The 15,553-nt window shown below is 39.5% G+C and overlaps 1 protein-coding gene across 1 annotated transcript in view; it reads right to left on the reverse strand.

The window, feature by feature from the left end:
• The window catches only part of LOC145983838 (very long chain fatty acid elongase AAEL008004-like), a 41,066-nt gene extending 30,181 nt beyond the window's left edge, over positions 1-10,885 (reverse strand). Inside the window, exons 1-2 of the mRNA XM_083116884.1 lie at positions 10,832-10,885; positions 9,138-9,253 (exon numbers count right to left, since the gene is read on the reverse strand). Of these exons, the coding sequence (XP_082973010.1) occupies positions 9,138-9,201 (64 nt within the window). The 5' untranslated portion in view covers positions 9,202-9,253; positions 10,832-10,885. The remainder of the gene's footprint in view (positions 1-9,137; positions 9,254-10,831) is intronic.
• Between the last annotated feature and the right edge of the window lie 4,668 nt (positions 10,886-15,553).

The raw sequence follows: 15,553 nt of genomic DNA on the forward strand, positions 1-15,553 counted from the left end.
AAGATCAAAAAGGACACCGAGACTCGACCGACGCACTAAACCCGACCTCTCTACGACTATTTGTTCAAAAGTTACGAGTGATCAAAGTTTTGGAGAGTGGGTGGGCTAACTTCTTACCCCTTGACCCCAGGACCACCAAAACTTGGTATACGTATTCTACACCTCCAAAATCGACAGGGGGCATCTAACGATGCCGTATGGGGGTGTTTTTCGATATATTTTTTCGATAACTCTTATCATTTTCGAGATATTTGCAATTTTAAGATTTTTTTAACGCTGTGGACTTGGAAAAAGTTTTCGGAAAATTTTTGGTTCCATGACGACCTATGTTTATTTTGGTATGGGAGGACAGAGGACACCTAGACGATGCTAACGCAAGAAATCCCAGCTCTCTATGATCATCCTTTCGAAAAAGTTACGAGCGATGAAAAAAATATTTTGGCAATTGGCCCACCCTTGACCCAGGACCTCTAAAAACTTTGTACACGTACTCTGCATCACCAATATCGACAAAAGGGTCAACGGGGAGGATTTTTACACTATCTCTCTCTCTCTCTCACTGTTTTTCGAGACATTAGCAATTTAACGCTGGACTTGGAAAATTTTTCGACAGATGGGGGTCAAATTTGGTTCCATGACAACCTATGTTTATTTTGTTAGAAGATCAAAAAGGACACCGAGACACGACCGACACACTAAACCCGACCTCTCTACGACTATTCGTTCAAAAGTTACGAGTGATCAAAAAGTTTTTGGGAGGGGGTGGGCTAACTTCTTAACCCTTGACCCCAGGACTACCAAAACTTGGTATACGTATTCTATACCTCCAAAATCGACAGGGGGCATCTAACGATGCCGTATGGGGGTGTTTTTCGATATATTTTTTCGATAACTCTTACCATTTTCGAGATATTTGCAAATTTAAGATTTTTTAACACAGGACTTGGAAAATTTTCGGAACATTTTTTTTTTTTGGTTCCATGACAACCTACGCCAATTTTGTTATGAGAGGACAGAGGACACCTAGACGATGCTAACGCAAGAAATCCCAGCTCTCTCTATGATCATCCTTTCGAAAAAGTTACGAGCAATGAAAAAAAAATATTTTGGCAATTGGCCCACCCTTGACCCAGGACCTCTAAAAAAAACTTTGTACACGTACTCTGCATCACCAATATCGACAAAAGGGTCAACGGGGAGGATTTTTACACTATCTCTCTCTCTCTCACTGTTTTTTTTTCGAGATATTTGCAATTTAACGCTGTGGACTTGGAAAATTTTTCGACAGATGGGGGTCAAATTTGGTTCCATGACGACCTATGTTTATTTTGTTAGAAGATCAAAAAGAACGCCGAGACTCGACCGACACACTAAACCCCAACCTCTCTACGCGTACTCTACGTCACCAAAAAAAAATGGACAAGGGGGAGATTTTTCGATAACTCTCTCACTGTTTCCAATGTACTTAGGTTTTTTGATAGACGACAACGACGGAGTCATCAATGAGTAAACATCTGTGAACTCGGTGAACAAGTCAACTTTTTTTTCAGTACGTCAATATTTTTTTTCTTATTTCTTAGTGAATGGGTTATGGATGACTTGCAACGACGAAGGCCTTCTAGCAACACGTACTTAGCTTATGCCTCTTCCACCGAACATTCAACACAAGAGGGCTGTGTTAAATATACAGAACAGCGATAACAAGTGTTTCCTTTGGTGTATATTGGCTGCACTGCATCCTGTTTATTGCAAAAATAATCCACAGTGGGTTGGACATTACAAACAATACGAGTCCGAGTTTTGAAAGTGTAATGTCTGGCATCGAATACCCGATGACCATTTCTGATACATCAAAATTCGAAACACGAGCACGAGATGCAGAAGAAAAACGCTTAATCATCAACGTTTATTCCTATACGTTGGATAAACATGTCGTGCATCCCGTCAGGATAAGCGATGTCGACGATGATGATGCTCGTGTGATTAATCTTCTTCTAATTTCAAACGACAGTGTTCACCATTACTGTCTCAGGAATGTTATGCTCTTCCCCTTTTCTCTATAAAAAAGAGAGATTTGTGTTGATTGTTTGGTTAAAAAGAATTTCCTAATTATTTGTTTTTGTCACAAGAATTGTTTGCATTTCAAACATTCCTAAGTGTTTGCGTTAAGATTGATGCATTAACCTGTTAAGAATGTCACATTAATAATACCGGCTCGGAAATGTCATGTCCTCTTCCTCTATAGAAGGTCATATAAATGTGCTAATTGGTTGGTTAAGGGGGATTTTTTGATTAGTAAATTGAGGTTATAAATACGTACGTATAAAGGTTTTGCTAATATGGAATGCTAAAGCTTAGTACTTGGCTCTCTCAGAGATTCGAATTCTATTAGGTTAAACAGCATAGAAATTTCACAGCAAGAATTCTCATATTTACTGACGATATTCTTAACAACCTGTGTTTTGATTCCACTACAAAAACTGTATACAAAATATGCAGTCCCTAGAATGAGATGGATGAGGCTTATGAACCTCGACCTATACAGTTGTACAATCTGGCAATGAATAGATGTTGTTTTTTATTAAGCATAGCAGAGTGTTTTCGCTTATTTTAATATCAGGCAACAATGTTAGAAAGTGGCCCCAAGAATAAAATTTAAAATCACTAATGTGATATGAACTTTTTTTTTTTTTTACTTGTGTGTATTTGAATATGAAAGTGAGGTACTTTGAATAAATGAGGGGGACAATCACAAGTAAACTTGCAATGGTATTGGGAGGTGTCACGAGTTCAAACTTCAGACGATTCCTGCTAATCTGCTAAGGCGATATCAGTACGAAAATTTGTAAAAAAGAAGAGGCTAATGGCAACGATGAGGATGAATAATGATAATTATGACGAAATTGATGTGTGGCACTTAGAAAACAAAACTTCAAAGTGTATTGCACCAACAGCTACAATTGTTCCCCTCTCCCCAAAATACAAGGCAGTCAATAGAGGTGTATATTTGTTGGTTTACGAGTCTGAGGGCTTAAGTTAGTATGTTTATTATAGCTATACATATTAAAAAAAAGAAATGACCTGAGCAATAAAATATAACAATACTGATCCTGACCTTTGTCGGATGACGTAGTGGTAATGTTGTTGCAATCCCACTTCTGATGGTGTATAGACTTAAATATTTCCATAACATGAAATACTGTTAATGGGAATATGTTGTTTCTAATATTCTATATAGAAAGCAGATAACAAGAAAAAGAAGAAAAGAAATGTTGCAGGTAGATACGGAGCCTCAACCCAAACACATATATGATCGGACAGGATGTCAATAATGCATTTATAACTAACATGTGATTATTCAAAAATTGAAATAGTACAGTGGGAAACAACTAACTAACTAACTCTCTATGTTTTTTTTTAAACCGGCACGAATGAGAAAGGAATAAAGGAGATTTTTACAGGAATCTTGTTGGAAAACCTGATGGTAAAGGACCAAAACGAACATGGAGATGAATCTAAAAGAAATCTGTAAAGATTGGAATAGAATATATATAAATTTTGCTCAGGATAAGTACAAATTGAACTGTAACCATGAATTTTCAGAATCAAGAGTGCTAGAGAATTAATTAATTAATTAATATTTAATATAATGAAGGTAGTAATATAGTATTCTTATTGAGAAGAGAATTTCTACAAAACTTATTTTTCCTCGTATGTTTACTAATAGCAGTTACATTTGACATGTTTGACTAATCGCGAATCAACGTACGGAAGCTGTTGGAAGCAGTTTGAAGACTGAAATGGCTATGGAAGGACACTTATTATAATGTTAATATTTTAGTATAATGTTTTGAGAATTGCTTCTCGATAATGTTTGGTATATAATTTAATCTGTTGTTAGATAAAATACATAATTATCAGAATTTAAGGATGGAAAATATGAAGAGCGAATGAATGATACGTTTGACTAATTGTGAAGATAAGTATCACAGTACGTTTTATCGTTCTTATATAAACGTTGAAATGTTTAAGAACGTATAAGAACGTTTACTGAACGTTTCAACAACCTCCTCTTCTAATTATAGTTCCAGTTTCTTCATGGATCTCTCTTCGAAGGGACACTTCCAGTCTCTTGGTCTCTTCACGGAGAGAGTTCACTTTTTCTCCAGCAGTTGTTACAACTTCTTCCCGGAGATTCCGCGTCAATGCATCGGCAGCCTCCTTCTGCTCTCGTACAGTTTTTTTCCATCTGCTCGGTCCTTTCCCCAAGGGTTTTTACCACAGAACTCATTGCTTCAACAGAGACCTCTATCTGTTTAACCCTCTCGGGATCGTCACTTTCAGTTTCTTTCCTAGTAACTTCCCCTCTAGACTGGACCAGTTCTAAGCAGGTATCTAGATTCCTCTTCATCTGTTCATGCTCTCTTTCTATCTCTCCACGCCACTCAGCTAAGGGCTCTAGTTGTTCTTCTATTACCCTTACTACCTCCTGTTGGCAAGAGATCCGGATTTTCTCCTACTCTTTAACACTTTCTCGTTGGTCAACCTTAAGCTGAGAGAAAAACGTTCGCAACTCCTCCCTACTTTTCTCGGCTTCTAGCTGCCTTCTTTCATTCTCTGCCTCTTTTTCTTTCTTTCTCTTTTCTTCCTCTTCTTCCTTTTCTTTCTTTCTCTTTTCTTCCTGACTTTAAACCAGGACACGGAGAACTTCTAACTCCCTTTCTCTTTTCTCTTCAGCTTCTCGCTTCTCCACCTCTCTTTTCTCTTCAAGAGACTTTATCAGAGTCCTAAACTGATGTACCTCTTCTTTTCTTTTAGCTTCTTCTTCTGCTTTCTCTCTTTCTCTTTTAGCTTCTTCTTCTGCTTTCTCCTCTTTAATACGGGTTGTCTCCTCTTCCTTCTCAAGGAGTCTCCTCTCCTCCATGGATTCGACCACCTGTCTCAGCTCTATCAACTCTTTCTTACGAGTTTTCTCTGAGCAGTTTCCCTTTTCCTTTGCTTTTCATCAATCTGTCTACGCTCTTTCTCTTCTTTCTTACGTTCCTCTTTATCTTTCATTAACCACTCCAGCAGCCATTGGTCTGATTGGGTCTTACTTGGAAGACTTGGTTCAAGCAGGGACGCTACCAAGGGTGCTGATAAGCATGTTTTACACCTAGCCTCTGCATCAGTCTCTGAGGTCTTTTCTTGCCCCTCACATCTCAAATGGAAATTCTTGAGACACTGGAAACACTGGAAGGACTCCATCTCGGCTCCAGAATCATCACAGCATGCGAACCCAGTCTCACCTTCCATGGTTTTTCTCCCTCTGCTCCGTAGACTCATTCCGGACGTTTCTTTTTCCATTTTGTCACAATCGTATATGTCACAACACTTTACCTTCGTGAATTCTGTATGGTTTCTCCGAAAACACTTCACTACCTTCGTGAATTCAATGGACGAACACTGTCACTAACTCTTGCACTACAACCAGTGAGCCACTTCTAGTCCATATACGGCTTCACCACGTAACTAATCTGACCCCACGTTTTACAAGTCGAGCCCTGTGTTTTTGCAAATCGGGCTCCACGTTGGGCGCCAAAAACTTTTGCAACGTCCGCGCGCCGGAGCACTGCACACTACACCACGGAGCGGTGCAAAAGTGTACCCATATATGCTAGCTTGTAGCCAGCCGAAGACATGGACTCAAAGTATCTCAGGGCTTGCGGGGTTTAATATTGAAAGGTCAAAGGTCAACTAGTAAATGTTTATTTATATTTATACACGCATGTAAATAACCTGTTTAGCACATACGCTCTTAAATCCTCCTCAGTGAGGTACCTGGGCAGTATTAGTATTCTTATCTAATTTAGGGGGGGGGAACCAACTAGTACAGGTAACCAATAGGAACCTTAGTAGTCGTCACATGCCACGCCACCTGGGGACAACATGCGAAAGCGTCCAATCAATAGCGAGGGACGGGCCAAGGGCCCGCGGTTTCACAAAGGTGTTGGTATGAAAGGACGCCGCAAAGTCAATCCAGCTACGACAAGGGAACGGTTCGGTCCCTTGGTATGTCCAGTCAGTAGCAAGAGACGGCAAGGTCTGGAAGCACCCAGGAGACTTGGGCTTGGGCCGCCACGACCCAAGGTTAGCACACCAAGCTCTTATGGAGCAGACCAGGTAGGTAGGTAATCTGCTTTTCTTATCCTCCTCCTTCCTTCTCAAGGAAGCTATTGGATCCCGGTAGGGGGAACATCCAGACTAGATCTGGGAACCAGGTCTTTCGCAGTCGACATCTGGCAGTCGACTGAGCTCCGGGCCTCGCTGCATTGTTTATATACTGTTTGGTGGCAGCACTGAGGCGGGTGGAGAAGATCGGAACTAAGCCGGCTGCAGCGTTGCAAACTCCCTTCAATTCACGAGATGCAACTCATGCGTTATAAATTATCAAGTTTAGCATTGTAAAAACCACTAGCATGTAGCGATATAAACTCAACACTTGTGTGCTAAACTGAACACATTAAAAAAAAAAGTGTTCCCCTGTGCATAGCACCACGCCATGAAGGCGTATAGGGGGTGTGGGGGTAACGCCCCACACTTTCTTGATCCGGTCGTGAGTGGGGGTGATGTGATCAGCATCACGCCTCTGACCGCCTTTACCCCCCAGGGTTTCCCCCAGGTACCCATTTTATTCGACGCTGGGTAGGCGCCGGGGCCGTTTCCACCGTTAGAAAAGTTCCCGGATTTGAACCGGCCGGGGATCGAACCCGGGACCTTGAGCATGGTAGTCAGACGCGTTACCGACTGAACACATTACATTAAAGAAATTACAAGATAAAGAGATTCGACAATGCAAGTTACAAATTAAACAACAATTACTGCACAAAAGATAACTGAATGCGTAAACCACGCAGGGTATTTAGCATGCTTTCTTTAACCTAAACGTGTGTGCCATAACAATATATGCTTAACAACAATGCACTCAAAATTAGATAAAAGATAAATCAAAAGCGTAAGCCTCGCAGGGCATTTCTCAAGCATTAATAATTATATATTAAAGAATATGGCTATCACGCAGGATAGCTAAATGTGATGACCACGCAGGGTCCTTACAAGAAATACACGATGAATGCAGGAGCGCATAACTATCGTAAAAACATATTACAAATACGAAGAGTTGTGCTGAAATCGCGTCCAAATTACGTGGTATGATTGGGCAGGAAAACGAGCCAAACGGAACGACTGTGAAAAGAGTGGTTCAAAAGTTTGAACATACAGGTTCGGTGATGGACGACAAAAGAAGTGACCGTCCTCGTGCCAGACGCTTGGCCGATTACATTGCCGCTGTGAGCGCTAGTGTCGCTGAGTGTTCGATAACGTCAATCCGCCGCAGGTCTCTTGAGTTAGACATTTCGAGGAGCACCATGCAGCGGATTATGGCGAAAAATCTGCGTATGCACCCATACAAGATTCTGATGTCACAACAGCTTAAGCCGCAAGACCACGTGCAGCGACGGGCATTCGTCGATTGTGGACAATCTGCAAGTGGATGGTGATTTTGCTAATAAAATCATCTTCAGTGCCGAGGCACATTTTCATCTGGATGGGTATGTAAACAAGCAGAACTGTCGCATTTGTGGCACCGAAAACCCTCGTGTTATTGAAGAAAAGCCGATTTATTCCCAACGAGTGTCTGTGTGGTGTGCACTTTTGTGTGGTGAAATTATTGGGCCTCACTTCTTCGAAAATGAGTCCGGAAGTGAAGTAACTGTCAATGGTGTACTTTATCGCGAGATGATATCAGCATTTTTGTGGCCTCGGGTGGAAGCCATGGACGTTGTCTTTGATGTTGATGAGATGTTTTTCCAGCAGGATGGCCGCACGTGTCATGCGGCACGCGAAACCATTGAGTTGTTACAGCAAAAATGTCATGGGCGGCTGATTTCGCGCAACAGTGATCATAATTGGCCACCAAGGTCATGCGATCTTACACCGTGTGACTTTTATCTCCGGGGATTTGTGAAGTCCAAGGTTTACAGTAAACGCATACAAACCATTCACGAACTTAAAGAAGAAATCCGACGTGCTATCGCAACAATTCAGCCACAAGTTTGCGAAAATGTGATTGCAAATTTTGTCAAAAGATTGCGCGAGTGTCATATGAGACGTGGAGGACATTTGCAGAATATTATTTTCCATATTTAATCGCAGTGTTTACTCTTTCAAAGTATGTCACATCTTTGCCAATCCATGTATAAATAAAGGTTCGTTTTTTTAAATTTAAATCCTGCGTTACTTTTGGGACACCCTTTATATGGGTTCATTTTGTCACTTTTGGCTAATCACAAAGATGACGATGAGTGACGATATGCTGAAATTAACGAATAGCCACTCATAAAGAACACACATTCTCAGGCCGGGATTCGAAGCAGGGACTCCTAGCGGGCTGTGATTACCATTCCGCCACGGTGTATGTGTGCCTCTACAACTAGAAGAGAAACACCAGACTATCTAACGAAACTACAATGAATTTCTCCAAAAGGCAAGAAATAAGTATGTAACGTCACCGACACTTCTGGTTTGTAATATTCCAATTGGAAGTCAGTAAGATCGTTAGAACCCAGAAGTGCTGTCCGTAATATGAACGAAACTGCGCTCTTATGATATTAAATGAGTTAGATTGGATGGCACTATGTGGCACTACTTCTCTGAGTTCTGGTGAAGTTGCCGACACACGTATACACTTCGTATTATCGTAATCTATTTCTATCGTATTGTCATCAAGCATAAACTTGTAAGTATCCTATTTTGTCAAGCGATATGTCCTGTAACAGCGGAATAATGGGGTAAAACTGGATGTAACTGACAGATGAGGAAGACCAATAAACTTTGACTAAAAATTCAACAAAAATATTTGGTTTTATTTTCGAGGTGTGAGTAAAATTGAGCAAAACACAGTAATATTCATCGTCAGTTTCATGCGGCTAAAAACCAAAATACTATTTCTTGTGTGCGGTTATAGAATCATAATCTACTTTCTAGTACTATAGTTTTGTAATTTCGGAATAAAAAAAAATAGGAAATGAACTTTAATGGAGGAGCCCTACCCCTTCCCCCTTTCTAGTCACCCAGAATCAGAAAGTAGTGTAACTTACCGATTGTTAAGGAGAAGATATTCCCATCGTCCTGTGGGATAGATTGGCGGGAGGTCTCTGACATCCTTCAGGACTTTGACGACTTTTCACAGAAAGACTGGACAATATTTCTTGATCTGAAATATGGAGAGAAATTCACAGATAAATTACAGTTCAATACAATCTGTCTCACTGACCCATGATTTGGAGAGGAAAGTAACATTTTTTTATACGATAGTAGTGTGTGACGCCTTGCTCCATCCTTTCATATGTTGTTCATTTCACAATATGCACAAGGCAACTTCTGTCACAGTTAATACGGAAAACTGCTCTGGAACATCAATACAGTTAAACTTGAGACTCGCGTTTGAAACACTCTGTATTTCTGGGAAGAACTTTGTTCTTTGAGTCGATGGAGAAAAGTTCTAGCTCACCCAACAGCACCAGAGCAGTGCCTCCTAAATAAAGGACATCTGGTAAATAAGTATCCCAATATAGGCATTTTTGTATGGTCTTTTTGACGACACCCCTTTAAAGAAAATATCCCCCCCCAATTCGTATCCTTATTCTTTTGCCGCCTATGGTATGGCACAGGCAACGCCATATATAATAGTAAGCAAATTGTGCATTGTTGCAGATTTCTGTTGCTGCGAAGCAGATATTGTTCTGTGCTTATTGACTTTCTTTTTTTAATTTCAATTTGTAATCATCCATTTTAAAAGCAGACTGAGTTAACGGACGATTCATCTACCGGTACTGTTACTTCTGCCGTTGAGTGTACCGCTATGTTAACATGACCAATAAGAGAACAAGACAATATTCTCACGAGACGAGACTGGGAGAAATCTCGTCTTGATATCATCGTTAGTTGAAAAGTTCTTACTCTGGAACAGAAATGACAGAGGAAAAGCGAGAAAAAAAGGAAGGGGATAGGAAGAAAAGAAAGTGGGGAAGGCGAGCAAGTGAGAGGAAGAAAGAGAAAATAAGAGAGGGGAAAACAGAAAAGAAGAGAAAAAGGGCAAAATAGAGAGAGGGGGAGGGAGAAGAAAGAGAGAAAGAAAAAAGTAGAATAATGATTGAATGATTGATTGACTTGGTGTTAAGTAAGTTAAGTAAAGCTAATCGGAACTGGACCTACAGTTTAAAGTGGGGACCGAACCACTATGTGCCTCTACCGGGTATCGAACCCGGGACGCCTTGATTACAAGGCAACGACTAACCGCTACGCCATCGGGGTGGCACTAGAAATAGAATAAAAAAAGAGAAAGTGAGGACGGCGAGAAGGAGAGAGAAAGAAAGTGAAAAAGGGGAAAGAGAAAAGGAGAGAGAAAGGGCAAAAGAGAGAGATAGTGAAGAAAGAGAGTAAAAAAGAGAAAGTGGGGAAGGTGAGAAAAAGATAGAAAGAAAGTGAAAAAGGAGAAAGAGATAAAGAGAACAGGAGAGAGAGAAAAGGCAAAAAATGAGAGGGAGAGGGTGAGAAGAAAGAAAGAAGCGGAGGTAAAAAGAGAAAGTGGAGAATGCAAGATAGTGAGAGAGAGACAGAGAGAAGGAACGTGTGAAACGAAGAGAGAAAGGGCATAAGAGAGAGAGAGAGAGAGAGAGAAAGGGAGAGAACAAAGAGGAGAAAGAAAATGAGAGAGAGCGAGAGAGAAAGAAAGAGACACTGAGAATAGTTTCAACATACAGACAGAATAAAATCACAAAATAATACGTACTCACAGATTTGTCGGAACGAGTGTTACAGGGCAACTGTGATCGTAAGAACTGTCTTGCTTACCGTAACATACAGTTATAAAATCCTTCACTCTCTCATTAGAAATAACCTTGGCATGATAAATTTAAAAAAAACGTGCTCTTGCGAAATCTCTCTCCCACGCCTTATACGCAGGTATATGTTTGATAATTCCCTCAACCTTAAAAGAACATCAACTATGAAGCAAGGATAGTGATTGATTGATTGATTGATTTGGTGTTTTAAGTCCACTTTATGCACAGTACGGCTTATCGGGACTGGACCTACAGTATAGAGTGGGATCCGAACCACTATGTGCCTCCACCGAGTATCGCACACGGGGCACCTTGATTAGAAGGCAACGACGCTACCACTGCGCCATCTGGGAGTCACCAAGCAAGGATAGTAAAATAGTAAAATAAGGTACACGAATCTAACAAATTTCTAGATAAGAAATACAAAAACGAAAAAAAAAAGTGAAATGGTAAGAATTTTAAAATCTCAAACAATATTATTAGGGCTCTGATTTTGAATATACACTTCTATCCTGGTCCGCAGGGACGGCGACAGAGGTGGGCAAGGGTGGGCAAGCGCACACCCAAAAATTCCTGTGCCCACCCGATTGCCCACCCAATCAAATTCAATAAGTACATATACTTGGAGATATATGAATGATTCGATAAATAATTGTATTCTGGCGTTCATAACATGTATATTTTACTTGTGAATGTTATCTATGCTAGAAATGTTCACATATTATCAACCCATAAAAAGCCTATTTTGTCATTAGAAAGTGAAAGTAATGAACCAAAAACTGTGAACAAATGAATACTTCCATGATTAAAAGCAGTTAGTAGGCTTAGGAGGCTCAACATTATGCAGGGTATGATCAAGATTACATCAGAATTTAGGTTGAACTTGAGGACTGCAGCTCCGGGCCTCCGCATACGTATATAAATCCCAGCCTGGGTATGGTTCAAATAATCTTCAAATAAACAAATAAAATCATCATCTTAGCGTTACTTCCTCCGGCAACACAATATATTATTTCGACTATTTAATTATTATTAGAATAATTTAATCAAGAAGACTTAGATGGGCAGGCCATGTGACACGAATGGCAGAGGAAAGAATAGTTTACAGAATTCTTGTTGGGAAACCTGATGGTAAGAGACCAGTAGGAAGGCCAAGACGAGGATGGAGGGATAACGTTGAGATGGACCTAAAATAAATTGGCAAGGATCGGAAATATTGGATTTATCTTGCCCCGAATAGGGACAGATAGAAGGCTTCTGTTGCTGCAGCCATAAACCTTCGGGTTTAAGTATGCTAGAGAGTATAATATAGTTTTAATTAGCTCTGCATTAAAATTCCAGAAGTGTCCCTTTTATATTTCATTATAATTTTTATATACTTGTTATCTTCAAATATCAATATCGTATGAGAAATATCAACTTTATATTAATTCTACTCATAAGAAGGAATCACAATAATCACTACAATACTGAAGTGAATTAATTTTAATAAACCAGTTATGTATGGAAAAAACTACAGAATTATTCAATTGCTAATAAATGGCTTATCCTATTTAGAAATTCTCATCCCACACATAAATTTTGCCATATGAGTCAGCCGAAAATATCAAGAGAATCTGCTGATGCAGCTGAAGGAAAGAAAAAAAGTTATGTCACGAAGAATCCAGAAGACGATTTTGTTAGTTTGTTTTTAAGACCACTTTTATGCTCAGATAGGCTACTAGGGACTAAACCTACAGTTTAGTGTGCATTGTGCTTCCACCAGAGGAGGGGGAGTCGAACACAGGACCTCTTCATTATAATGCGACAGCGTTATGCCATTGGGGACAAATATACAGAAAGAACTCGCATCAAAAGTGGAATTTTATCACCACAAAAGATGCGTCCATTTTAAGAGGGTGATTGGCTGAGACAAATATTTGAGACTTTCGGAAAACAACGTCATTGTTCACGGAATTAGCTGCCTTGATCCACTAATGAAACGCTGTGAAATTGAAACTACCATCTCACTTTCCAAGAGCTATGGATTAATGAAAATCCATTTTTGGAAGAGTAAGTTGTGGTTGATTTGTTTTATTTAAAGTCATTTTTCTGCTAATTTTGATAATTTCAATTTCCTTTTCCTTTATTAAAGGGCGAGGTTCAGCCTGTGGCTGTTCTACCACCTAACCCCGATGGATACATATACATACTAAATACATTCTACCTACTAAATGTTTGTACAATAACAAACAAGGAAGAAAGAGAGAAACATAAAGAAGACACAAAAAGAACAAATACAAAATTGAAAACAAAGGCTCGTCTACACACTAAAAATAATAATAATAATAAAAAGATTGAAAGCAAATACACAAGGATACACAAATTAATTGACACAATTGTGCTTGGTGTGATATGGTTAAGAATAATACAAATTAATATTAATGTTATGTGTAAAAAACATATAAATGTTCTTAATATGCGAGAAAGGACAAAATATTGTTAAGGGTTGGCAACATGTAAGGGGAAAAGTAAACAAGCAAAATGAAGATGAAAATACTTGTTATTAGGAAGTTGGTTCAGATATGCGAGCTATTATTCGTGAGTGCTGGAACACAGATATTGTTCATTTAACAATAGAGTTTTTAGTTTGTCTTTGAAGGTCTTTTAAGGTTCAATGGTGAATAAATGGGGCGAAAACAAACACACGCATACACTCAAAATACAAACCCTCATAAATTATTACTTTGACAGTGGTTCCAAGCGCCGGGACTCGTTGCCCTGAAAGAATAAAGTTTCCAGGGTATGCTGCACAGGGTAGAGCTGGAGGTTCACATCCTAGTGTGTTCGAAATGGTCACACCATACAACCCAAGTCATCTATGAAAAATGAATGAATTTGGCACGGTGATCAACTTCGATGAATTCCTTGCGTCCTAAATCATTTTGTTACCTCAAAAAATATGTTCACGTAACCATACGTGTATACCTTCTCCCGCATTAGTAACATGACAGTTCAGAAAACGAATAGCAACTTAGCTAATAATCTCAAATTCTGAACAGATTTTTCAATCTTATTTGTTTATTACTTGTGAGTGATATTTTGTCAAAATAGCCCTTCATTAGCCTAGGAATACTTAATGGACAATGAACAAAGAATTTGTTTCCCGTGTGTGTTTTAAATCATTCCTAATAAGACGTTCATTTTAATCCAAACTTTCAGTGGCGGCGATTAGGACGACCGGGAAGTGGGTAATGAATGCAGTTCCCCGCCACATTTTGCCGCTTCTTGCCCCCCTCACTATGGCCTCTTTATGCTAAGCCTTTTCTACCAAGAAAAAGTATATTGTCCTTGCCCATCAAATGTTGGCACCCAATCGCCACTACTACAAACATTCAGATAGATTTCTCCATTGTACAAACCTTGTAAGCTAAGAAAAGTAACCCCCAAGGAGTAAGGAAACTCTTTCAGTTAAAAACTTATACGATGAAAATACTATGTTGAGGAACATGCATTTAAATTACGAGAAACTTCACGATTGTCTACCATCGCACTTTCTATCATTGTCGCCGAATACATAACATCAAGTATGTGCCTTGTATTTGAAACACAAGCTTAAACCTAATTTACATTTATTTCACTGTATTAACATGCATGAAAAAATATGATTAGAATGCAGTGGCGTACCATGGGCATTTCGGGTGGGAACGCCAAGTCCGAAGGAAAGGTCGGCCCTTTTTTGATTAATAAATTACTTATTGAATTAGTCGCCACAGGTATTGTTTATTTGCCTGAAGTCAGCTGGGGTTTGCAATAAAGCATCATCATCCATGCAGTTTTTAGGTAGAAAATTAGATGCCTCACTATGCAACAAATGTTTTGAACTCTGGTGTTTTATACCTTTCGGCATGACACAAATCATTATAAAACCTACCTGAATCACAAGCCTCTGGACAACAGTAGACGTCATTGTTGTGAATGATCCAACTAATGATTCATTTGGTTTATTTTACTTCGCTTTTCTGCCACTTTTGGTTAATCGCGAATATGAATATGAGTGATGATGATATTGATGAAGGGACACTCACAAAGAACACCCGTGCTCACCCCGGGATTCGAATCAGGGGCCTCTGTCGTCTTGGCGCGCTGTGCAAAACACTCTGACACGGAGTTTGGCGGATGATCCAACTATCGTACACTCTACTAACGTAACAGTGCCGATTAGTAATTCAGACCACTGTTTATTACGTCTTGAGAATGTTGATAAACATTTTAAAATAATTTTGTCCAGAGACCATTCGATGTTAAGAGTTTTCAAATGAATGCTAAACATTTCCATTGACACAATATTAAGCAGTTACATAATAACGAAAAAATAATAACCCGCAAAACTATTTTTGTTTATTAAGTGGTAGAGCAGCCACAGGCTGAACTTCTACCACGAGGACTTCAGCAACTTATTTGACAAAAACTCTGTTGATCTTTTAGTTTTTAATGCACATCGCTGTTCGTGCGATAAATTATACAATGCAGTGGCCATTAAGAAGTGCTATATTTCAGTTTGGTAAAGTTACGTCAGTCAAATACTGTGTATTGTAGCAACACATAGCACGAGTGGCACGAGCGCGAAGAACCAGGTAGGAATTCTACCGCTGTCGTCTGCTTCAGAAGGCAGGAAGGGTCACGTGAAC

Source organism: Lepisma saccharinum, chromosome 1 (assembly GCF_977018435.1).
Source record: "Lepisma saccharinum chromosome 1, izLepSacc3.1, whole genome shotgun sequence".
Classification (NCBI taxonomy): Eukaryota; Metazoa; Arthropoda; class Insecta; order Zygentoma; family Lepismatidae; genus Lepisma; species Lepisma saccharinum.